At 34.4% G+C, this 25,355-nt stretch overlaps 5 protein-coding genes across 7 annotated transcripts; 3 read left to right on the forward strand and 2 right to left on the reverse strand.

The window, feature by feature from the left end:
• The first annotated feature begins 928 nt into the window (after positions 1-928).
• On the forward strand, positions 929-11,919 carry LOC124454419 (5'-nucleotidase domain-containing protein 3-like). The gene is made up of 7 exons (XM_047005231.1): positions 929-1,098; positions 1,217-1,291; positions 1,668-1,723; positions 2,292-2,385; positions 3,198-3,272; positions 11,450-11,506; positions 11,822-11,919. Exons 1-7 carry the CDS (start codon positions 943-945, stop codon positions 11,849-11,851), a joined length of 543 nt encoding a protein of 180 aa, XP_046861187.1. The 5' UTR covers positions 929-942; the 3' UTR covers positions 11,852-11,919.
• Positions 4,641-22,220, reverse strand: LOC124454417. 2 transcript variants are annotated; one of them, XM_047005227.1, is made up of 3 exons: positions 21,605-22,220; positions 19,603-20,643; positions 4,641-5,004 (listed from the first exon to the last, which is right to left on the reverse strand). In XM_047005227.1, exons 1-3 carry the CDS (start codon positions 22,056-22,058, stop codon positions 4,997-4,999), a joined length of 1,503 nt encoding a protein of 500 aa, XP_046861183.1. In that variant the 5' UTR covers positions 22,059-22,220; the 3' UTR covers positions 4,641-4,996. The 2 variants fall into 2 exon arrangements, with proteins under 2 accessions (XP_046861183.1, XP_046861184.1); XM_047005228.1 differs by lacking the exon at positions 4,641-5,004 and having other exon boundaries at positions 19,224-20,643.
• On the reverse strand, positions 6,003-9,676 carry LOC124454418. 2 transcript variants are annotated; one of them, XM_047005230.1, is made up of 3 exons: positions 9,150-9,676; positions 7,224-7,377; positions 6,003-6,045 (listed from the first exon to the last, which is right to left on the reverse strand). In XM_047005230.1, exons 1-3 carry the CDS (start codon positions 9,610-9,612, stop codon positions 6,039-6,041), a joined length of 624 nt encoding a protein of 207 aa, XP_046861186.1. In that variant the 5' UTR covers positions 9,613-9,676; the 3' UTR covers positions 6,003-6,038. The 2 variants fall into 2 exon arrangements, with proteins under 2 accessions (XP_046861186.1, XP_046861185.1); XM_047005229.1 differs by lacking the exon at positions 6,003-6,045 and having other exon boundaries at positions 6,696-7,377.
• LOC124454420 (5'-nucleotidase domain-containing protein 3-like) lies at positions 15,460-17,869 on the forward strand. Its single transcript, XM_047005232.1, has 6 exons — positions 15,460-15,487; positions 15,562-15,737; positions 15,856-15,930; positions 16,309-16,364; positions 16,901-16,994; positions 17,801-17,869. The coding sequence occupies exons 2-5, from the start codon at positions 15,579-15,581 to the stop codon at positions 16,935-16,937; spliced, it is 327 nt and encodes a 108-aa protein (XP_046861188.1). The 5' UTR covers positions 15,460-15,487; positions 15,562-15,578; the 3' UTR covers positions 16,938-16,994; positions 17,801-17,869.
• A 1,082-nt stretch (positions 22,221-23,302) lies between the features above and the next one.
• On the forward strand, positions 23,303-24,317 carry LOC124454148. The gene has a single exon (XM_047004956.1). It carries the CDS (start codon positions 23,421-23,423, stop codon positions 24,315-24,317), a length of 897 nt encoding a protein of 298 aa, XP_046860912.1. The 5' UTR covers positions 23,303-23,420.
• The last annotated feature ends 1,038 nt before the right edge of the window (positions 24,318-25,355 follow it).

The raw sequence follows: 25,355 nt of genomic DNA on the forward strand, positions 1-25,355 counted from the left end.
TAGTTTAATTAATTTGACATATATGGTCATACTAAACAATTTGCCATGAATGGTTGAAACAAAAAAATTTACAAGTTGCAAAAAAGCTGTTATTAAATTGTCCTTTCCATATTTTTTATCGCGTGCCAGCAGAAGCAAACTGATTTATGTTTCTTGAAGTAACTTTTAGGGAAACAAAAATTACTGAAGAAATCGCTCCAGATCCAAATTAGCTCAGTGACATCGACCTTTGAACTTTGTAAAAAAATATAAAAATTTTGAAAATAACAATGGCGGAAGTGATAAACTGTCGCTGTTTCAAATATTTGTATGTATTAAAAACTGTTTGCTCCTCTATCAAAGTAAAAAAATTTTACAACGGAAAATCATTTAAAAGACAAATTTCATCTTACTTGGTTGAAAGAAAGACTGCAAGCAACTTGAAAGAGATATATGTGTCACGAAAACATGACTGTTTCAACGGTAGAGAAAACTATAGCTAGTATGCGTATCACATATTCAGTGTTTTGAAAGTCTATGAACGAAAGATTAATGAATATGAGGTGTAGGGCGGATTTTTCAGTGCATTGAGCATGTACAAAGGATTGTAATTTTTTAAATGAAGAATGGCAGACCTGCCAGCTTTTCTTTTTTGCAATGTTTTTATGTTATCCAAAAGCAAGACTGTATTTGTAATGAGACAAAAAATGTCCTTCCTGCTTTGTCTTAGAAAAACTCTTGTTACTATTAGATGTTTCTGTTAACATATTACTATATAATTTTCTTTTTCAAAATGAAAAAAAACTATAATCTGTTAATTAACTTGTACGTTTATTTTTCAGTTCAGTAATTTTCACAAAGTTTGTTAGGTAGCTACACAAACAAATTTAAATTCATTTTAATTTCTGCCTTCTTATTTGAAGCAGTAAATTCTTTGTTACAGAGACAAGGCATTGTAAAACGATGAATGAAAAGTCAGTGTTCGTAAACAATGAACTCAGCTTGCGAGATATTGCTGTGTATGGCTTCGACTACGATTACACTTTGGCACACTATACAGATGAATTGAACAGTTTAATATATCAAATGGCTTTGAGAAGACTCATCGACGATTACAACGTGCGTATTTGGACCATTTCATAGCCTTCATTAAATTGGGAAATTTCTAAATACGAATCAACAAGAAATGGGGCTAAAATCAAGTTGGTTAAAATTTCCTCGTTAATACTCAATTTAGTACCCAAATGAGCTGCAGGTCATGGAGTACGATCCCGATTTTGTCATACGTGGTCTGCATATCGACATAAATAAGGTAAATACTAATTTTAACGAGTGAATGACTCTAAAAGAAAGACAAATTTTTATAGTAATCACAATTATTACAACGTTTAATTTTTAACAATCATATACCTTGCTGGGGATTATAAAAATTTGTTTCTGACAAAGTTGAATTCAGGAAACTAGCTATTAGCAAGTAATCTAAAACACTTGATGTTTTGTTTTCATATGAAAAAAAGTCAGTTAGTAGCTATGACTGCATGAATCAACAGTTTTGAAAAAAAGCCGCGTGCATGTTTTTACAGAAAGTTCATTCTTCAATGTAAAACTTTACTTCGTTTTGTAAGAGTAAATCTTTCTAAGTTCGTGTTTAATGCACAAACCGATTCCGATCATCTATATTCATACAGGGAATTATGATGAAAATTGATTCCTATCAAAATATAATGCCTGGCACTGCATACAGGTGAGATGTTTTAGATCGTTAGTATCTTTACGGTTGGGAGTATCTGATATAGCTAAAACGATAAAGTATAAAAGGACATTGAAATTGTAACATTTATGTACGCTGTTTGAGTTCGTTTAAATAATTTTTAACAAATTGCTCTGGTTTGTCGCAACTTCGAATTCTTCAAACTTATTGTAAAAGTCTAGATAAACTTGAATCATGTTGACAGTAGCGTAGCCAACACAAATTTTTACCCCTGTGCAAATATTTTCGTGTTTACTGACTGTGACGACAATAGATTTCTATAAAAATCTATAATGGTAATCTTTCAGAACTTAAATAGCTGAAGTTAGAGCTATGCACGCTGCACTGCAGTACTGCGTGATGTCTTGTAATTTCTCTTATTAGCAACGTATTGGAGAAAGCAAATTTGAAATGTCTTTATAATGAATTCAACGTTAATGTTTTAATAAAAGAGCCATAATTTAATTGAAGATTCTACTTCTATAATGTACCATTGGTTTTGAACGCTTTAATAATCGACAAAGCTTGCTTTTTGAGGAAATAAATTCTTTGCTCTGTTCAGAGGTCATCAGCAATTAAGTGAAGAGGAAATTCAACAATTATATCGTGGGACTAATACTGGAAATGATCAAATTATACCAACTAAAGATAATAATGTAAGAAACATTAACAATTCTCTTCTTGATCATTTTCAATGCTAAAATGTTGTTGCCTTGTACGCAAGAGAATTATGCCAAACTAACGTCATTCATATTGTCTGCAATTTCGTGAATGTTTTGTATGTACTTAGGGGGCCTTGATGTGAAAACAAAAGCAGATTCTACTTTTTATCCGACCCACTAAATATATTTGTTTACCAAGGAGGAAAGCCTGAATGAATGATTCAATTCAAGCATTAGAAATGGAATGTCTGCTGATTACTGCATGTGCATAAGTCGTCGTAGCTGCAGAAATAGGAGAAACAAAACACTTCACTGCGCAACTCGGTTCATGTTTGATTACATAATTGGTTGTAGTTTCAATGCTCCTATAGGTCAGAAAATGCCTTTTACTGAATACCACTATGCTAGTCATATGGGTAATGAAGGATGCAATTCACACTTTTTAAGATATTTTCCTTTCATTAGATTTACCTTCCCATTGTCTGCTTTTCTCTTTTTACCAGTTTGAAACCTCCTTGGAAATTTTCTTACAAATGGAGAAGGGCTGAGTAGAGTGGTCTTAATGTTTGTTCCTTATACTGTGCATTTGCCGTCAGTGCTTTTTTCGTTACGATACATGAATCTTTTAAGTGTACATCAATTACTAAAAATGTTCCGTGTGCTCCTAAAAAGAGACGAAAACAATAAATTAGTGTTGTATGTATTGCCTTTCATATCTTTTGTCCACGTATTGCTACGCTTTATGCTCGCGCTCAGAGATTCACAAGTCTTCAAAACTCTTGACAATGATCTTTATCGTGATTTAGGAAAGACCAAGAATGAGACATATGATTGATCTATTTGCAAATAGTGCGGCAACACTAATGGCAAACGTATTTGAGGTATGATTGCTTAATAGAAATATGTAATTATTTCAATGAAGGGGGAGGGGGGGGGGGCATTATCGACTTCCACCTTTTTGCACGGCAAAGTCGTGTATCATGTGGCATAGCGATGCAAATAGGATGTCATGTTATTTTTTACATTGGTTTTACAGGTGTTTTCTAAAAAAAACAAGATGTTATATTTCAAAATTATTAAAACAATAAAGTTTCACCAACAAAGTCACAGCTTCCAAGTTGTGACAAATTGCAAAACCAAAAAAAAAATACGTAAATAAGAATAGCGTGGAGTGTCATGTATCCGTTTTTATCATGGTTTTAGCACAGAATAATGATTATACAAAAGGGTCACTTAAGTGTACAACGCGTCCTCATGTAGGCCATTATTCCATCCAGATGATTAGGATTTCTCACTTGTTTCCAACCATTAAAATTACATGACGTCAATATTTAATAATGAATTAAAGTATATTTTGACTCAAGAAATGACTTCGGACCATTTTAAAGGTTTGGAAAAAGTCAAAAATCCAAATCACCTGGCTGGAATAATGGCGCCCACCATGCGCGGCATGACATGCGCGAGGACAAAAACATAAAAGGTTCCGACATGAGTGACTCTTCTGTATATTTTTATTCTGTGGTTTTGGAGTGAAATGTGAACTTCCAGTAATTCTAAAATTTTAACCGCTACTACAAAAGATTGCGTTTTAACAATGTATACCGTATTGCTGTAGTTAAAACTGCGCTTGAATCTTTAAAATGTCTATTTTTATTTATCGAACTTTTACTTTAACACAGCTTTGTTAGATTGCCATAGTGTAGTGTAGGTGGATGAAGTCAATATACGCACTCTGCAATAAAATAGGTACGCAGTACGTTCATGTAGCAAATAAATACACAGTCACAAAACGAAGTGAATTGATGTCATAGACATCACGCTTTAAGCAAATGATCGAGATTGTGAAAATATCACAAAATATTATATAAATTCCTAATTACTAATATACTTTCACTGCATAAAAGCTCTTGTAACAATATCTCGGCATAAAAATGCTTTAAAAGCTGCAAAATCGAATATTTTTTCTGTTTTGATACATATCCTTTCAAAGCAAGTCTCTTTCATTTTCACAAAAAGTGAATGATCCTATAATTATCTTAATCTTCGTAACGCAATGTTTCAAACAAATTTGTAACTTAATTCAACCTTTACCTTTTCTATGCATTTGAGTTAAGATGGTATCTTTCATAACAAAAGCCTCCCGTATTTTCTCCTCTATGCTTTTAAATTCATGAAAAATAAGAATTATGCATTTTCTTTCCTTCATTTAATGATGTGTAAATTAATTAATTAAATGGTGACCCAGTGACTTTAAAGTCTTCAAACTATGATTTTATTCGTTGTATTTTTGTTTAAAAACTAGAAGAACTAGACTAGATACAAATTTCATAGGGTTAAAGACAATACATTGGGCATCAAGTTTCTTGAAATATCTAAACATAGTGCAATTGCTTTTATGCATTTATATAAGTTATTTTGAGGCTCCTGTTTTCAACCAAAAAGTTTTTAGTAAAACAGGGAACTGTAAATACGTTACCATTAAGTCATTAGTTATAGAAGATTAATTTAACAAAGTAGATAATTTCAACTTCAACTGCATCGCTTAACTAATTATTTTGCTTTCAAAATGTCATAAATCAATGGTTCATGGTACATACTACAGGTTTCAATTAACTCTTATATTTATAACGACGTCTTGATTAATGCATTTTTTGTTAATTTCAATTTGAGGAGTACTTTGTGACGGATTATCGTGTGTGAACACAGCATAGTCGAATCTCGTCTCCAGAAACAATCGTGCATTAGGCGTATTAATGTAACAGGTTAAATTAACTTTACTTTTTTCTGGCAACTCAAGAAGGGTCAACACAACTAGAAATCTATAATTGCTAGCGTCATGTGAATGATATTGCAACAGCATCTTTGCTTTGTAGCCAGAAAGAAAAAAAAATTCTGAAGTTAAATTTCGCTTTCTGCTAAGTTTAAATTGTGAGCTTGGAACAATCCAAGTGAATAAAGATGTCGTTGGGGGAAGTGCCTGTCGAAGTCTGGGAGCAATATTATCCAATGAGGCTTCGCCCTTCAAAGCGTGATACGTCATGGCAAAGAGCATACATTTGTTGAATCCGGGCATTTTGTTTGCTACTGGATGATTTCTGACAACGTTGTACAAATAGTCTAAAGACAAACATTCAAATCGCACTGATTGTAAGAAGTCTTCGTCATCTCCTAGGGAATCTGGATCAACATTGTTCACCTCCATCCAATGCATAAGTGCTCGAAACACAGTATTCTCATGGCCTGTTTGAAGTGTCTCACTGTGCAAAAGATGCTTAATGAAAGCTTTAGACTGACTCGTAAATTTTTCTGTTCTGACATGTTGTTCTAAAAGCCCAAAACTGCTGCCCATAGTATCTTCCATTGTTTGTAGAAGATCTTCAGCATTGCCAAAATCGTGCTTCTCTTTAATGATATGCATAACCTGTCGACATGTATCTAGAGTTGTCACGTGGGTTTTGAGAACGTATTTACATTTCCTGAAAAGAAAGCGCAAGTCGTACTTGTCAGCAAGCTCCATCACGGCCAGAAGGTCTTCTACACTGGCTTCATTTAGTATGTCAGAGTTGTAAACAGCTTTCAGCATCAACAAATGAGACGTTTCCTCTGATTCACTGACCATCAAATGAACTTCTCTAGATTTGGATTGTTTAAAGTCTGCAAGTAAAAAGTTTAAGGTTTTATGAGGTGCCTGCTACAGGTTCATAAATCCTTATATTTTAAAAAACACCTTAAAAGTAAGCTTTTTGTAAAACATTATTGAAATTAATAGTATTCTTATATAATGCCCGAGCTCGCACTCGCTCAGCACCTCGTTCATTCGTAAGCTTATTCCGTGTGACTTATACAAATGCGGTGCGGACTGCGGACATATTTAATCTTTTGTCTTACTCCTTTGAAAGAAATTTTTGCTAAATGTAGTATCCAATGTTAACACAATATTTGCATCTAATTGTACAAATGACATGACACGTAAGTAACAACTACCTGACAGGAAAAGTGAGCGGAAATTTGCCGAATGTAGTATCCACTGTTAACACAATATTTGCATCTAATTGTACAAATGACATGAAACTTGAGTAACAACTACATGACAGGAAAAGTGAGCGGAAATTTGCCTAATGTAGTATCCACTGTTAACACAATATTTGCATCTAATTGTACAAATGACATGAAACTTGAGTAACAACTACATGACAGGAAAAGTGAGCGGAAATTTGCCTAATGTAGTATCCACTGTTAACACAATATTTGCATCTAATTGTACAAATGACATGACACAGAAGTAACAACTACCTGACAGGAAAAGTGAGCGGAAATTTGCCGAATGTAGTATCCACTGTTAACACAATATTTGCATCTAATTGTACAAATGACATGACACGTAAGTAACAACTACCTGACAGGAAAAGTGAGCGGAAATTTGCCGAATGTAGTATCCACTGTTAACACAATATTTGCATCTAATTGTACAAATGACATGACACGTAAGTAACAACTACCTGACAGGAAAAGTGAGCGGAAATTTGCCGAATGTAGTATCCACTGTTAACACAATATTTGCATCTAATTGTACAAATGACATGACACGTAAGTAACAACTACCTGACAGGAAAAGTGAGCGGAAATTTGCCGAATGTAGTATCCACTGTTAACACAATATTTGCATCTAATTGTACAAATGACATGACACGTAAGTAACAACTACCTGACAGGAAAAGTGAGCGGAAATTTGCCGAATGTAGTATCCACTGTTAACACAATATTTGCTTCTAATTGTCACGTGGGTTTTGAGAACGTATTTACATTTCCTGAAAAGAAAGCGCAAGTCGTACTTGTCAGCAAGCTCCATCACGGCCAGAAGGTCTTCTACACTGGCTTCATTTAATATGTCAGAGTTGTAAACAGCTTTCAGCATCAACAAATGAGACGTTTCCTCTGATTCACTGACCATCAGATGAACTTCTCTAGATTTGGATTGTTTAAAGTCTGCAAGTAAAAAGTTTAAGGTTTTATGAGGTGCCTGCTACAGGTTCATAAATCCTTATATTTTAAAAAACACCTTAAAAGTAAGCTTTTTGTAAAACATTATTGAAATTAATAGTATTCTTATATAATGCCCGAGCTCGCACTCGCTCAGCATCTCGTTCATTCGTAAGCTTATTCCGTGTGACTTATACAAATGCGGTGCGGACTGCGGACATATTTAATCTTTTGTCTTACTCCTTTGAAAGAAATTTTTGCTAAATGTAGTATCCAATGTTAACACAATATTTGCATCTAATTGTACAAATGACATGGTACGTAAGTAACAACTACCTGACAGGAAATGTGAGCGGAAATTTGCCTAATGTAGTATCCACTATTAACACAATATTTGCTTCTAATTGTACAAATGACATGGTACGTAAGTAACAACTACCTGACAGGAAAAGTGAGCGGAAATTTGCCGAATGTAGTATCCACTGTTAACACAATATTTGCATCTAATTGTACAAATGACATGGTACGTAAGTAACAACTACCTGACAGGAAAAGTGAGCGGAAATTTGCCGAATGTAGTATCCACTGTTAACACAATATTTGCATCTAATTGTACAAATGACATGACACGTAAGTAACAACTACCTGACTGGAAAAGTGAGCGGAAATTTGCCGAATGTAGTATCCACTGTTAACACAATATTTGCATCTAATTGTACAAATGACATGACACGTAAGTAACAACTACCTGACAGGAAAAGTGAGCGGAAATTTGCCGAATGTAGTATCCACTGTTAACACAATATTTGCATCTAATTGTACAAATGACATGAAACTTGAGTAACAACTACATGACAGGAAAAGTGAGCGGAAATTTGCCTAATGTAGTATCCACTGTTAACACAATATTTGCATCTAATTGTACAAATGACATGACACAGAAGTAACAACTACCTGACAGGAAAAGTGAGCGGAAATTTGCCGAATGTAGTATCCACTGTTAACACAATATATGCATCTAATTGTACAAATGACATGACACGTAAGTAACAACTACCTGACAGGAAAAGTGAGCGGAAATTTGCTGAATGTAGTATCCACTGTTAACACAAGATTTGCATCTAATTGTACAAATGACATGACACGTAAGTAACAACTACCTGACAGGAAAAGTGAGCGGAAATTTGCCGAATGTAGTATCCACTGTTAACACAATATTTGCATCTAATTGTACAAATGACATGACACGTAAGTAACAACTACCTGACAGGAAAAGTGAGCGGAAATTTGCCGAATGTAGTATCCACTGTTAACACAATATTTGCATCTAATTGTACAAATGACATGACACGTAAGTAACAACTACCTGACAAGAAAAGTGAGCGGAAATTTGCCGAATGTAGTATCCACTGTTAACACAACATTTGCTTCTAATTGTACACATGACATGACACGTAAGTAACAACTACCTGACAGGAAAAGTGAGCGGAAATTTGCCGAATGTAGTATCCACTGTTAACACAATATTTGCATCTAATTGTACACATGACATGACACGTAAGTAACAACTACCTGACAAGAAAAGTGAGCGGAAATTTGCCGAATGTAGTATCCACTGTTAACACAACATTTGCTTCTAATTGTACACATGACATGACACGTAAGTAACAACTACCTGACAGGAAAAGTGAGCGGAAATTTGCCGAATGTAGTATCCACTGTTAACACAATATTTGCTTCTAATTGTACACATGACATGACACGTAAGTAACAACTACCTGACAGGAAAAGTGAGCGGAAATAGTTGCTTTGTACAGCTAGCCACGAGCTGTGCACAAAAATCTTATGTTGTCGAATGATGATTGAATCATTTATTTCATCCTTTAAGCTAGACTGTAAATCTCCTATGCCAAATTGCGTTTCCTTGTTATCTGTCAAAGTGCTTTCACTTTGGGCGGAAGTATTTCCTGTTTCACTTTCAATATTTTCGTCTTTAGGTTTTACATCATCTTCGATAATATTTTCTTGATCATCTGGATTCTTGACAGTCAATGAATTTTCACCTGTTTTCTCTTCATTGATTGACTTCTTTGCAAGCAATGTTTTATTTTCCAAACTGTCTGCCACGACATCAAACACAAGAATGCGATCATGAAATTCTGGTTTGTTGTATTCTGAAGCGTAGAATTCAGGAATCTTCAGGAATTCTTGTAAATCTTCTGACTGTAGACTTAAAGACATGATGTTGTCACAAATGAAAGAAATAATAGTGATATCGACAGTATAAAATATGCCCTAGCTGACAAGGAATGTGTCACTTAGCTAATAAAATATTTGTAATGAGTAATTAATTTATGCACCATTAGCAATTATTAAGTAAATGATTGATACTGCTCAATAACAGCTTTCAGCGGAAGTGATCGACTCCGCAGACATTGATAACATGCAACATCGACGACTTCTTACTCGCTCGCAGGAAAGTTCAGGAAAGTTCAGGAGAGGTTTTGTCGTGTGCAAGTCGAGAATTTGACTTTGTTGGCCGATAAAATGCAATACACGTTATATTGTAATTTTGCAAAATGGCCACTGCAAGTAGCGAAGAAAACGTTTTCGGAAATTGCTGTAAATCTTCCAATTTTATATTGCAATACATGGCGTTGTCACACTAATATCATCAGCAGTGATAATAGAAGTAAATTTGTTATAAAAATATTTATGATAGGCAACGCATACTCTACATAATGAGCTGCTTGGCTTTTTGCGTAGTTTATGTTGCACTCCACGGAGCATTTATAAAAACTTGTACGATTGGAATTTCCTTTTCTGGAAAAGACTTTGAAAAGTATATTGACTAAATATTTTGGATGAGTTAATAAGCCCTTAATAACCTAGCTAGAGATCTTTGCGGAGAAATAACGGACCGAGGTGTTTTTGTACAGACCGACCCCGTCGGGCGAGGTGTGTACAAAAAGACAGAGGTCTGATATTTCTCAGTAAAGACTGAGAAAGCGAGGTTATTAAAAGGATTTTCATATGGCATTATTTCACCTGAAACGAAGCTCGCTTTTTTTCTCGTCCTTGTTGTTTTTACGGGTTGGTTTTCATTTTTCTAGTTTTCGTCCATAAAAAATAAATCGTTTTAAATTGTATCGTCTGGATAGTTAAACTGTTTTCCAAGAGTTTTTCCTTCGAATCACCTTCGTAAATGGTTATTTTGCGTTTTGCGGTTTCCGTTACGAAGTTTTTTTACATTTGGCAGTAAAATTATGCGTTATGGACCGTGGTCGAGTACGGGAAAATAATGGACCGGCAAAAATGTTTCTGAGCCAATCAATCGCGCCATTTTGTCGGACGTGACGCTTGCCATATAATAATAACAGTTATCGTTCATTTTCTCTCTCTTATGACAGTATGTGTTCAGATTTTACATGAACTGCATTTACTGCATAGTTTTATTCAAAATGATGACGAACGAAGCATTTTTTCAACTTTCTTCTAAAGTCTTGCAAAAACTCATGAACTCGTATCCGGGCCAGACTACCTTTACTCAACATGCGTGGTACAGCAATACATTATCATATATATAAAACAGCTTTCTTTCATCCAATTCATTCGGCAGTTTTGACAAATTATGTTGAGCAAGTATATTTCAGGGATTTTACTTCAAAGTCTGCCTTATATATCCCAGTTTCATAAATGCTACTTTTCCCTGATGTCTGTTCAACACATTTTGCAACGTAAACCCAAATTTGTCACAACATGCTCTGAAACGAACAGCGCGAACCTATCACGAAATCAGCATTTATAAATTGAGAGCTATATTTAACGTTATTTTAATATAGCATAAACTTATTCTTAAGTATAATATTAATGTAACAAATCCTCTCGTTGCTCATAAATGAATTGTTATCATATCAAAAGTGCGGAAAAACTGATTTTGCTAAAAAATGTTCGTGCTTCTATAGTTGTAAAACTTTGTTATTTGATAACTGTAGATTGCAGTTTTCAATAATAATTAATTAAGAAAATTTTCCAATCATTGTTCTTTTACTTATAAAAAAATCATTCTTTTTCACAGTATTTTTCTCAAAACAACATTGGCTACGATCCTTCGTACGTTTTCCAAGATTGCCAGGTTGGTTCGTTAACTACTTTTGAAAATTTTTTTCTAGTAATGCAAAATGTCAGGAGTCCAAGTTTCCATTAAATGTAAGGTTTTTGTATTTTTAGCGTAAGCAGTGAAACTGAAGACATAGAACTAATAATCAATAGCTACTATATGTATATATAATCAGTTATAAAATATTGAAAACAAACCGAAATATACGGTATCACATAAAAAGTTGTAAAATGACTTTCATATCATTTACTAAAAATTCACTCCCATTAAAAAATTTGCTGCACTTTGATAGAAAATCTAGCATAGCATTTAATATTTTATTGTTTCTAGGTCGATATCTACATCCAAATCCACATTTAAAAGACTTCCTGGAGAGTATAATTGCTTGTGGGAAACATATCTTCTTAATCACGAACAGTGATATAAGTTTTGTGTAAGTTTACTTCGAGATAAGTAAATATGTTTTGACATTATACAAAACTAACCCTCACAGTATGGTCTTTACAGTTGCAGCATATGAAAACTTGTTATACTTTGTGCAAAAGAAATCATATGCTTGGATTGAGAAGAATTTAAAGAATTTGTACAGATTCACTCTTCCCATAGTGGCTTCACATTGTTTTTAAAAATCATCCAAAATTAATCAACTGTTTCCTTTTACTTTACGTACATTGTTTTTAAGGCAATCAATGAAAAAGACCTATTTGCTCTTAAATTTTATGGTAGTATATATTTTAAAAAATTCATTAATTTATCTTGAAGCAAGGACTGCAGGTTCATCTCCACCCAATGATTATCTCCTCCCAATAATTTTCCTGCCATTTTGAAAATTTGAATCTTGTTTCCCCATGACGACCGTTTTTTTTCGAGAAGCCTCCCCTCCCTCGTCCCAATAAAAAGATCCTCTGCAGTTCCTGTAAAGTCATGGTTCTTTTGCAGGAACAAAGGCATGGAGCATATGCTTGACAAACAATGGATGGAATTGTTTGATATTATTATAACAAGTGCTCGAAAGCCAGCGTTTTATCAACGAACTGACAGGTGAGGGTAAATAAGTAAGTTAAAGATTTGGCTTCCATCGGATGAAGGTAAATACCTAAAGGTGAGAATTTTCATGTTTTGTGTCAAATTCATCTTTCACGCACTTATTTAAAAGGCCTCCGGCTGTGGCCTGTATTTATAACTGCTCTGCGAAGTCAGGAAAGCAATATAGTGAATATATTGCATTAATCTATTCTCAGCTATTAAAGAACAAACATTTTCCAATACAACAGACAGATTATCTAATGTCAGACGATCTTGACATTTTTATCAAATAGTTGATGCATGTGATATTTGAAGCAAGAAACGCGCATCAGCCATCCACCGTCATTTATAAAAATATCAGCATCATAACATCATACTAAAATTCCAAATCAAGAATAAAGGACACTTTAGATGAACTCCTTTTGATGGAACAGGATTGAGCTTTTCAGCAGAGTAAACTTTGGGGATTAAAGCAATTGTAATAACATTCTAGCGTGCTAATGCAATAATGTAAATCTCCAACTTGTTGAGTTAATAGAATGACTCGAACTTATGCAGAGGTATTTTTACTTATTGTTTTAATCATATAAAATATTGTATAAAGTGTAGCACAGTTCAATAAATTTTGTTTCGATTGAGACCAATAGGATAGAATATTTTATTTTTTTTATTAATGTTGTTTTTCAAAGTAAAATGACGTTTCTGTGTGAATTATTGTGACATGTGTAAATGTGTTGTATACTTTGCAAATTATCTCCTGATAACAAAAACTTGTTGAATAAACTTTTAAAAAATTTAGGGAAATGTCGAACAGTTTATGAAGTTTACTGGTTGGTACGGACTTAAAGTTCTCTATTTTGGTGATCACGTGTTCAGTGATCTCATGGTAAATATCAAAATGACAATACTTCCATTTAGGGGCCGAGCAGCATCGATAATTGGGGGGAGGGGGGTAATATTCATTTATGCATGTTCTACTGTAGTAGTTTTTATAGAAATCAATTGTGGTTATTGATTAACAAGGGATTAAAACATACGAATATATGAATATGCCCCTTCCTCCAACTATTATAGTTATCTGACAATATACACTCGACCACAATAATAATTAAATACACTTTGCAGTCCACACGTGTTTACAAGACTTAATTTGACGCATTGTGCACATTACATTAAAGATTTGTGTCTTCTGGTCACGCTATTGACCACACCCACACGACACAATTTCATTTTTTCATAAGCTGCCAAGTTTTAGAAGATCATCAAGATTGTCGAAATTGGATGACCTGCTTGCACGTATATAGGTTTATCGCATGGGTTTTAAGAACGTATTCACATTTCTTGAGCAAAAAGCGCAAGCTGCGCAGTTTGCACTTGTTAGTCAGCTCCATCACTAGCTTCATTGAATATGTCAGAGATGTAAATAGCTTCCAGCATCATCAGTTGATGAATTTCCTCTGTTTCACCAACCATTACATGAACCTCCTTAGTTTTTGACTCTACATAAATATGGCAGCAGATCTCCATTATAAGGGACACACTTAATTGGCGCAAAAGCATAAATATTATCACAGCAGTCTTATCTAAAAATATTTTTTGCTGGCTGTCGCTTTGTTTGCACAGAAAATTTGCAGAATTAGATGCGAAGATCGTTCATTTTATTATTAAGTTTGATTTGTTTTTCCGTATGATCTCAGAAGCACCAGATTGATTAAGCATTTAAAATAAACCACAAAATTTTTTACCATAAACATGTTTCGACTTACATTAAGTCATATTCAGTATGAGAATGAGTTAAGTATTTGCAATTGTTTTAAATGCTGATTTGTTTTTCTTTAAACTAAAGAACCATTTTTGATAGCAGCTGTTTGAGCACTGACAAATGACAACAGCTACAGGGTATAATCACATTATCCAACTGACTTCTAATTTTTTTGAGTTAATTAATGCTGCCTCAAGATTTTTGTGTAAAAAAAGTTTTTATGCTCTGGCCGTACATAAGTCTAGTGATGTGGTGTGGAATGGATTGTATCTATTTAAAAACAAAGTTTTTGTTTTTGCAAAAGTAATTTTCTTTGTTTATTACGGCTGTTGCAAAGTAGTTTATTTAATTTGACATATATGGTCATACTAAACAATTTGCCATGAATGGTTGAAACAAAAAAATTTACAAGTTGCAAAAAAGCTGTTATTAAATTATCCTTTCCATATTTTTTATCGCGTGCCAGCAGAAGCAAACTGATTTATGTTTCTTGAAGTAACTTTCAGGGAAACAAAAATTGCTGAAGAAATCGCTCCAGATCCAAATTAGCTCAGTGACATCGACCTTTGATCTTTGTCAAAAAATATAAAAATTTTGAAAATAACAATGGCGGAAGTGATAAACTGCCGCTGTTTCAAATATTTGGATGTATTAAAAACTGTTTGCTCCTCAATCAAAGTACAAAAATTTTACAACGGAAAATCATTTAAAAGACAAATTTCATCTTACTTGGTTGAAACAAAGACTGCAAGCAACTTGAAAGAGCTATATGTGTCACGGAAACATGACTGTTGGAAACATCACGGAAACATGACGGTAGAGAAAACTATAACTAGTACGCGTATCACATATTCAGTGTTTTGAAAGTCTATGAACGAAAGATTAATGAATATGAGGTGTAGGACGGATTTTTCAGTGCATTGAGCATGTACAAAGGATTGTACGGTAATTTTTTAAATGAAGAATGGCAGACCTGCCAGCTTTTCTTTTTTGCAATGTTTTTATGTTATCCAAAAGCACGATCGTATTTGTAAAGAGACAAAAAAATGTCCTTCCTGCTTTATCTTAGAGAAACTCTTGTTACTATTAGATGTTTCTGTTAACATATTACGATATAATTTTCTTTTTCAAAATGACACAAAACTATAATCTGTTAATTAACTTGTACGTTTATTTTTCAGTTCAGTAATTTTCACAAAGTTTGTTAGGTAGCTACACAAACAAATTTAAATTCCTTTTAATTTCTGCCTTCTTATTTGAAGCAGTAAATTCTTTGTTACAGAGACTAGGCATTGTAAAATGATGAATGAAAAGTCAGTGTTCGTAAATAATGAACTCAGCTTGCGAGACATTGCCGTGTATGGCTTCGACTACGATTACACTTTGGCACACTATACAGATGAATTGAACAGTTTAATATATCAAATGGCTTTGAGAAGACTTATCGACGATTACAACGTGGGTATTTTGACCATTTCATAGCTTTCATTAAATTGGGATTTTTCTAAATACGAATTAACAAGAAATGGGGCCAAAATCAAGTTGGTTAAAATTTCCTTGTTAATACTCAATTTAGTACCCAAATGAGCTGCAGGTCATGGAGTACGATCCCGATTTTGTCACACGTGGTCTGCATATCGACATAAATAAGGTAAATACTAATTTTAACGAGTAAATGACTCTGAAAGAAAGACAAATTTGTATACTTATCACAATTATTACAACGTTTAATTTTTAACAATCATATACCTTGCTGGGGATTACAAAAATTTACTTCTGATAAAGTTGAATACAGGAAAATAGCTATTAGCAAATAATCTAAAATACTTGATGTTTTGTTTTCATATGAAAAAAGTCAGTTAGCAGCTATGACTGTATGAATCAACAGTTTTGAGGAAAAAAGCCGCGTGCATGTTTTTACAGAAAGTTCATTCTTCAATGTAAAACTTTACTTCGTTTTGCAAGAGTAAAATCTTTCTAAGTTCGTGTTTAATGCACAAACCGATTCTGGTCATCTATATTCATACAGGGAATTATGATGAAAATTGATTCCTATCAAAATATAATGCCTGGCACTGCATACAGGTGAGATGCTTTAGATCGTAAATATCTTTACGGTTAGGAGTATCTGAGATAGCTAAAACGATAAAGGATAAAAGAATATTGAAATTGTAACATTCATGTACGCTGTTTGAGCTCGTTTAAATAATTTGTAACAAATTGCTCTGGTTTGTCACAACTTTATATTCTTCAAACTGATTGTAAAAGTCTAAATAAAATTGAATCATGTTGATAGTAGCGTAGCCAACACAAATTTTAACCCCGTGCAAAAATTGTCGTGTTTACTGATTGTGACAACAATAGATTTCTAAAAAAATCTATATTGGTAATCTTTTAGAACTTAAATAGTTGAAGTTAGAGCTATGAAGGCTGCACTGCAGTACTGTGTGATGTCTTGTAATTTTTTTTATTAGACAACGCATTGGAGAAAGCAAATGTTTTAATAAAAGAGCCATAATTTAATTGAAGATTCTACTTCTAATAATGTACCATTGGTTTCGAACGCTTTAATAATTGACAAAGCTTGCTTTTTGAGGAAATAAATTCTTTGCTCTGTTCAGAGGTCATCAGCAATTAAGTGAAGAGGAAATTCATTAATTATATCGTGGGACTCATATTGGAAATGATCAAATTATACCAACTAGAGATAATAATGTAAGAAATATTAACAATTCTCTTGTTGGTCATCTTCAATGCTAAAATGTTGTTGCCTTGTACGCAAGAGAATTATGTCAAACTAACGTCATTCATATTGTCTGCAATTTCGTGAATGTTTTGTATGTACTTAGGGAGCCTTGATGTGAAAACAAAAGCAGTTTTTTCTTTTTATCTGACCCACTAAATATATTTGTTTACCAAGGTGTAAAGCCTGAATGAATGATTCAATTCAAGCATTAGAAATTGAATGTCTGTTGATTACTGCATGTGCATAAGTCGTAGCTGCAGAATAGGAGAAACAAAACACTTCACTGCGCAACTCGGTTCATGTTTGATTACATAATTGATTGTAGTTTCAATGCTCCTATAGTTCAGAAAATGCCTTTTACTGAATACCACTATGCTAGTCATATGGGTAATGAAGGATGCAATTCACACTTTTTAAGATATTTTCCTTTCATTAGATTTACCTTCCCTTTGTCTGCTTTTCTCTTTTTACGAGTAGAAACCTCCTTGGAAATTTTCTTATAAATGGAGAAGCGCTGAGTAGAGTGGCCTTACTGTTTGTTCCTTATACTGCATTTACCGTCAGTGCTTTTTTTGTTACTATACGTGAATCTTTTAAGTGTACATCAAATACTAAAAATGTTCCGTGTCCTAGTCAAAAGAGACGAAAACAATAAATTGAGTGTTGTATGTCTTGCCTTTCATATCTTTTGTCCACGTATTGCTACGCTTTATGCTCGCGCTCAGAAATTCACAAGTCTTCAAAACCTTTGACAATGATCTTTATCTTGATTTAGGAAAGACCAAGAATGAGACATATGATTGATCTATTTGCGAATAGTGCGGCAACAATAATGGCAAACGTATTTGAGGTATGATTGCTTCATAGAAATATGTAATTATTTCAATGGAGGGGGCATTATCGACTTCCACCTTTTGCACGGCAAAGTCGTGTATCATGTGGCATGGCTATGCAAATAGGATGGCATGTTATTTTTTACAGTGGGATCGGTGTTTTCTAAAAAAACAAGATGTTATATTTCAAAATTATTAAAACAATAAAGTTTGACCAACAAAGTCACAGATTCCAAATGGTGACGAAATGCAAACCAAAAAAAAAAATACGTAAATAAGAATAGCGTGGAGTGTCATGTATCCGTCTTTATCATGGTTTTAGCATAGAATAATGATTATAAAAAAGGGTCACTCAAGTGTACAACGTGTCCTCATGTCGGCCATTGTTCCAGCCAGATGATTTGGATTTCTCACTTGTTTCCAACCATTAAAATTACATGACGTCAATATTTAATAATGAATTCAAGTATATTTTGACTCAAGAAATGACTTCGGATCATTTTAAAGGTTTGGAAAAAGTCAAAACCCCTAATGATCTGGCTGGAATAATGGCGCCCACCATGCGCGGCACGACATGCGCGAGGACAAAAACATCAAAGGTTCCGACACGAGTGACTCTTCTGTATATTCTTATTCTGTGGTTTTGGAGTGAAATGTGAACTTCCAGTAATTCTAAAATTTTAACCGCTACTACAAAAGATTGCGTTTTAGCAATGTATACCGCATTTCTGTAGTTAAAACTGCGCTTGAATCTTTGATATTTCTCTTTTTATTTATTGAACTTTTACTTTAACACAGCTCTGTTAGACTGCCATAGTGTAGGTGGATGAAGTCAATTTACGCTCTCTGCAATGAAATAGGTACGCAGTACGTACATGTAGCAAATAAATACACAGTCGCAAAACGAAGTGGATTGATGTCACAGACATCACGCTTTAAGCAAATGATCGAGATTGTGAAAATATCACAAAATATTATATCAAGTCCTAATTACTAATATACTTTTGCTGTATAAAAGCTCTTATAACAATATGTCGGCATAAAAATGCCTTAAAAGCTGAAAAATCGAATATTTCTTCTGTTTTGATACATATCATCTCAAAACAAAAATGTCTTTCATTTTCACAAAAAGTGAATGATCCTATAATTATCGTAATCTTCGTAACGCAATGTTTCAAACAAATTTGTAACTTAATTCAACCTTTATCTTTTCTATGCATTTGAGTTAAGATGGTACATTTCATAACAAAAACCTCCCGTTTTTTCTCCTCTATGCTTTTAAATTCATGAAAAATAAGAATTATGTATTTTCTTTCCTTCATTTAATGATGTGTAAATTAATTAATTAAATGTTGACCCAGTGACTTTAAAGTCTTCAAACTATGATTTTATTCGTTGTATTTTTGTTTAAAAACTAGAAGAACTAGACTAGATACAAGTTTCATGAGGTTAAAGACAATATACTGGGCATCAAGTTTCTTGAAATGTATAGCTATACGTCTAAACACCGTGCAATTGCTTTCATATATTTATATAAGTTATTTTGAGGCTCTTGTTTTCAACCAAAAATTTTCAGTAAAACTAGGAACTGTAAATACGTTACCAATAAGTCATTGGTTAAAGAAGATTAATTTAACAAAGCAGATAATTTCAACTTCAAGAGCATCGTTTAACTAATTTTTTTGCTTTCAAAAATGTCATAAACCAATGGTTCATGTTATATACTTCTCTCTGTTTCAATCAACTCTTAAATTTATAACAACGTCTTGATTAATGTATCCTTTGTTCATTTGAATTTGAGGAGTACTTTGTGACGGATTATCGTGTGTGAACTCACCATAGTTGAATCTCGTCTCCCGAAACAATTGTGCATTAGGCGTATTTATGTAACAAGCTAAATTAACTTTACTTTTTTCTGGCAACTCAAGAAGGGTCAACACGACTAGAAATCTATAATAGCTAGCGTCATGTGAATGATATTGCAACAGCATCTTTGCTTTGTAGCCACAAAGAAAAAAAAATTCTGAAGTTAAATTTTGCTTGCTGTTATATTTAAATTGTGAGCTAGGAACTATCCAAGTAAATAAAGATGTCTTTGGGGGGAGTGACTGTCGAGATCTTGGAACAATATCATTCAATGAGGCTTCCACCTTCAAAGCATGATAAGTCATGGCAAAGAGCATACATTTGTTGAATCCGGGCATTTTGTTTGCAACTGGATGATTTTTGACAACGTTGTACAAATAGTCTAAAGACAAACATTCAAATCGCACTGATTGCAAGAAATCTTCGTCATCTCCAAGGGAATCTGGATCAACATTGTTCACCTCCATCCAATGCATAAGTGCTTGAAATACGGTACTCTCATGGCCTGTTTGAAGTGTCTCACTGTGCAAAAGATGCTTAATGAAAGCTTTAGACTGACTTGTAAATTTTTCTGTTCTGAAATGTTGTTCTAAAAGCCCAAAACTGTTGCCCATAGTTTCTTCCATTGTATGTAGAAGATCTTCAACATTGCCAAAATCGTGCTTCTCTTTAATGATATGCATAGCCTGTCGACATGTATCTAGAGTTGTCACGTGGGTTTTGAGGACGTATTTACATTTCCTGAAAACAAAGCGCAAGTCGTACTTGTTGGCAAGCTCCATCACGGCCAGAAGGTCTTCTACACTAGCTTCATTTAATATGTCAGAGTTGTAAACAGCCTCCAGCATCAACAAATGAGACGTTTCCTCTGATTCGCTGACCATCAGATGAACTTCTCTAGATTTGGATTCTTTAAAGTCTGCAAGTAAATAGTTTAAGGTTTTATGAGATGCCTGCCTCGGAAACACTATTGACACAATATTTGCTTCTAATTGTTCACATGACATGATACGTAAGTAACAACTACCTGACAGGAAAAGTGAGCGGAAATTTGCCGAATGTAGTATCCACTATTAACACAATATTTGCTTCTAATTGTTCACATGACATGATACGTAAGAAACAACTACCTGACAGGAAAAGTGAGCGGAAATTTGCCGAATGTAGTATCCATTGTTAACACAATATTTGCTTCGGAAACACACTAGGCAGTCGCTTCAGTCGCGCGTCCAAAGCGAATTGATGAGCACGCGTCAGTCGCTTGAAGACCAGAAACACACCTGCAGCGACTTTTACCGAAGCGTCTATTGAACATGGCGGAGATTTCTGTTTGTTACAGACACAGATATTACTTAAACTTTTTATTTCGGCCTTTATTATACCTACCAATATATGAATATTTACTCATTACAAACTACTATGTGGAGAAAAGAGAACAAGCCAGTTAAAACACGCCACTATGATCATAGCCCATTACGCGTATATCGTGGACAATCTTATTCTGTGCATTTAGGATGTGCATTAGGGTTCCAGTTTGTAGCTTCTATTGTCCCTATTTGATAAGTCATATAAAAACTGAAAGATTCCAGTGTGAATTCACCATATATTGCCTTCCTTTTCCAAGGTATAATCTATAAATTTCGTATGATGCATATGACGGGAAATATGATATGCATTTAGGCATATGCAAGTTAAAATGTATCTATTTACACCAATCAGTGTAAAGCGACTGAAGCGACCAATGTCAAAAGTTCAACATGTTGAACTTTCAAAGCGACTAGCTGACGTGACTACGCTACTAGCTTAGTAACCACGCAAAGCGGTAGTTTTAGACGCGCGACTAAAGCGACTGCCTAGTGTGTTTCAGCCTTAACAACTACCTGACAGGAAAAATGAGCGGAAATAGTTGCTTTGTACAGCTAGCCACGAGCTATGCACAAAAATCTTGTGTTGTCGAATGATAGTTGAATCATTTATTTCATCCTTTGAGTTAGACTGTAAATCTCCCATGCCAAATTGCGTTTCCTTGTTATTTCTCAAAGTGCTTTCACTTTGGGCGGAAGTATTTCCTGTTTCACTTTCAATATTTTCGTCTTCAGGTTTTACATCATCTTCGATATTATTTTCTTTATGATCTGGATTCTTGACAGCCAATAAATTTTCTCCTGTTTTCTCTTCATCGCTTGAATACTTTGCAAGAAATGTTTTATTTTCCAAACCGTCCGCCACGACATCAAACACAAGAATGCGATCATGAAATTCTGGCTTGTTGTATTCTGAAGCGTAGATCTTCAGGAATTCTTGTAAATCTTCTGACTGTAGACTTAAAGACATGATGTTATCACAAATGAAAGAAATAATAGTGATATCGACTGTGTAAAATACGCCCAAGCTGACAAGGAATGTGCATTGGCGTAACTAGAACGTTAATTGGGGTGCATATTCATATATTCTGTCGGAACTTATGTAAATAAGTAATAGATAATTGTTATTTGATACTACGAACTTATGGAAGAACGGAAATAGGAACTTATGCTAATACTTTATTTGTTAAGACACGTTAAAAGTCAGGGTTCTTCCGTCGCTGGCTGTGAATGTAAAAGCTTGAAATGTTTAAGATTATCTGTGATGTGGAATAGTTATATTGGAATAGTTAAAAGCAAAATTAAAAATTGTGTGTCGACTGCGCATGCAAATTGGATAGCATACAGTCCCAAAAACGAATTGGCAGAGGCATAACTGCTTTGTGCTAACGCGCAAAGGAGAAAATTGCTACATATTCTGTTGTGCCCTGCTGATTTCTTTTGAAAGTGATTTGAATTTGAAATCTTCTAATTTTATATCGCAAGACATGGTGTTGTCACACTAAAATTATCGACAGTGATGATAGAGGCTTTGCATGAACACGTGACTTACAACTTGTTGATTAGCAACCGTAACTATGGCGCCATGATAGGGGGCATGCAAAACGCACATGGCGTCAAGTCAATACGAACGAGTGCCATGCCTTCCTAAATATCGTGAAACTTTAAGTGTTGAAGATCGTGTTAAATACGAAGAGAAGTTAAAGTTAATTTGTGGTATCGATCCCTACAATGTTAGTCACAAATTTTTTTCTGACGCGATGGATTTATGGCCAAATGTTGAGTTCCCCGACATTGTGACCTACCTGTTGTTTTCAACAAGTAGGTATACCAAGGAGCAACTGAAAGCTTACAAAAGCTTAGAATCATACCAGTATTTTGTTGCTGGATGGTTTAGGTGTGTGTATGTCGGTAAAGCAAGTACTAACATCATGATTTTAATCGCAAAGGTTAGTATAATTATTACTTAAAACGTGTTTTTACAATCATTGTCACAATCAGTATGAAAAAAATTTGGTGTTTAATTCATAGGTAAATCATTCGCAAAGCCTGAATGACACTCCTCTAAAACCATGGGCTGCTGTATATAACAATGGGTCTGTTATAACAGCACATTGCAACTGTAAAGCTGGACTAGGAGAATGTTGTTCACATGCTGGAGCGTTGCTCTTTGCTGTTGAAACTGGTGTACGAATAGTAAAGAACAGGATCAAAGATTACTTATCAAGAACTTTGTGACGTTGATTTTACTTCTTCCAAACGTAAAAAGCAAAAGCTGGATGAACATATCAATGAATTAGCTTCTAGTTCATCATCTACTACCGATCAGACAATGACAACAGACAAGCCTCGTTTGCAAAACAAGTACAAGCCGTCTGAAAATCAAATAAAGAAGTTTTATCAACATCTAAGCGACACTAAATGTAATCCTGCAATCTTGTCACTGATTTCTCCATTTAACGAAAATTTTGTGCCAAAGAGACCTGCTGTTAACCTTCCAGACCCCTTGAATAAGTTGTACTCCCACCAATTTGCTTGTCTTGAGTATGAGGAGCTAATTTCGAAATCAAAAGAAGTTATGGAGACAATTACAATCAATCAACAACAAGCTGATATGATAGAAAAAGCTAAACGAAATCAAAGCAAGTCTCAGATTTGGCATCAAATGCGAATGGGGAGAATAACTGCCAGCAACTTCCACAGGGCTTGTCGCACAAATCCTGAAACACCATCACTAAGCCTGGTCAAAGATGTTTGTTATGGTTTACAGTTTAAGTCTAAGTACCCTTTTCTTGGTGCAAGTCCAGATGCAATCAGTTACTGCAACTGCCATGGTGAAGGATGTGTTGAGATTAAGTGCCCATACAGTTTAAGAAACAAGACTATCCAGCATGGCATAAGTGATGGAAAGAATTTTTGTCTCACTAAGACACCAAATGGTACCTTACAGATGGACAGGAAACACCAATATTACTATCAAGTCCAACTGCAATTAGCCTCTACAAAGTTAGAGTATGTAGATTTTGTTGTCTGGACTCCAAATGACATTTATATTGAACGAATTCAGAGAGATGAGGAATTCCTTGCTGTCAATATTGAAAAAGCAAAAGAAATCTACATTTTTGCAATTTTACCAGAGGTTCTTGCAAAGTTTCACACTTCAAAACCACTTCCATCAAATGACACATTATTGACACAAGATTGCAGGATTACATTTAGTGTCGCTTAGATGTTGATAAAACTTCTTTATTTGATTTTCAGACGGCTTGTACTTGTTTTGCAAACGAGGCTTGTCTGTTGTCATTGTCTGATCGGTAGTAGATGATGAACTAGAAGCTAATTCATTGATATGTTCATCCAGCTTTTGCTTTTTACGTTTGGAAGAAGTAAAATCAACGTCACAAAGTTCTTGATAAGTAATCTTTGATCCTGTTCTTTACTATTCGTACACCAGTTTCAACAGCAAAGAGCAACGCTCCAGCATGTGAACAACATTCTCCTAGTCCAGCTTTATTAGTTGCAATGTGCTGTTATAACAGACCCATTGTTATATACAGCAGCCCATGGTTTTAGAGGAGTGTCATTCAGGCTTTGCGAATGATTTACCTATGAATTAAACACCAAATTTTTTTCATACTGATTGTGACAATGATTGTAAAAACACGTTTTAAGTAATAATTATACTAACCTTTGCGATTAAAATCATGATGTTAGTACTTGCTTTACCGACATACACACACCTCACCCATCCAGCAACAAAATACTGGTATGATTCTAAGCTTTTGTAAGCTTTCAGTTGCTCCTTGGTATACCTACTTGTTGAAAACAACAGGTAGGTCACAATGTCGGGGAACTCAACATTGGGCCATAAATCCATCGCGTCAGAAAAAAATTTGTGACTAACATTGTAGGGATCGATACCACAAATTAACTTTAACTTCTCTTCGTATTTAACACGATCTTCAACACTTAAAGTTTCACGATATTTAGGAAGGCATGGCACTCGTTCGTATTGACTTGACGCCATGTGCGTTTTGTATGCCCCCTATCATGGCGCCATAGTTACGGTTGCTAATCAACAAGTTGTAAGTCACGTGTTCATGCAAAGCCTCTATAGAAGTGCAAATTTGTTATAAAAATATTTATGATAGGCAACGCATACTCTGCATAATGAACTGATTGGATATTTGCGTAGTTTATGGCAACGCATACTGCACATAATGAACTGATTGGATATTTGCGTAGTTTATGGCAACGCATACTCTAC

This window comes from Xenia sp. Carnegie-2017, unplaced genomic scaffold, assembly GCF_021976095.1.
Source record: "Xenia sp. Carnegie-2017 unplaced genomic scaffold, XeniaSp_v1 HiC_scaffold_3, whole genome shotgun sequence".
NCBI classification, from domain to species: Eukaryota; Metazoa; Cnidaria; class Anthozoa; order Malacalcyonacea; family Xeniidae; genus Xenia; species Xenia sp. Carnegie-2017.

Coding starts and splice junctions, on each gene's coding strand:
- LOC124454419 (XM_047005231.1), top strand. CDS start 943: ATGAATGAAAAGTCAGTGTTCGTAAACAATGAACTCAGCTTGCGAGAT. Junction 1,292..1,667: donor TGCATATCGACATAAATAAG/GTAAATACTAAT, acceptor ATATTCATACAG/GGAATTATGATGAAAATTGA. Junction 3,273..11,449: donor TAATGGCAAACGTATTTGAG/GTATGATTGCTT, acceptor TCTTTTTCACAG/TATTTTTCTCAAAACAACAT.
- LOC124454418 (XM_047005229.1), bottom strand. CDS start 9,612: ATGTCTTTAAGTCTACAGTCAGAAGATTTACAAGAATTCCTGAAGATT. Junction 7,378..9,149: donor CCGCTCACTTTTCCTGTCAG/GTAGTTGTTACT, acceptor TTTTACTTGCAG/ACTTTAAACAATCCAAATCT.
- LOC124454420 (XM_047005232.1), top strand. CDS start 15,579: ATGATGAATGAAAAGTCAGTGTTCGTAAATAATGAACTCAGCTTGCGA. Junction 15,931..16,308: donor TGCATATCGACATAAATAAG/GTAAATACTAAT, acceptor ATATTCATACAG/GGAATTATGATGAAAATTGA. Junction 16,365..16,900: donor ATGCCTGGCACTGCATACAG/GTGAGATGCTTT, acceptor TGCTCTGTTCAG/AGGTCATCAGCAATTAAGTG.
- LOC124454417 (XM_047005227.1), bottom strand. CDS start 22,058: ATGTCTTTAAGTCTACAGTCAGAAGATTTACAAGAATTCCTGAAGATC. Junction 20,644..21,604: donor CCGCTCATTTTTCCTGTCAG/GTAGTTGTTAAG, acceptor ATTTACTTGCAG/ACTTTAAAGAATCCAAATCT.
- LOC124454148 (XM_047004956.1), top strand. CDS start 23,421: ATGACAACAGACAAGCCTCGTTTGCAAAACAAGTACAAGCCGTCTGAA.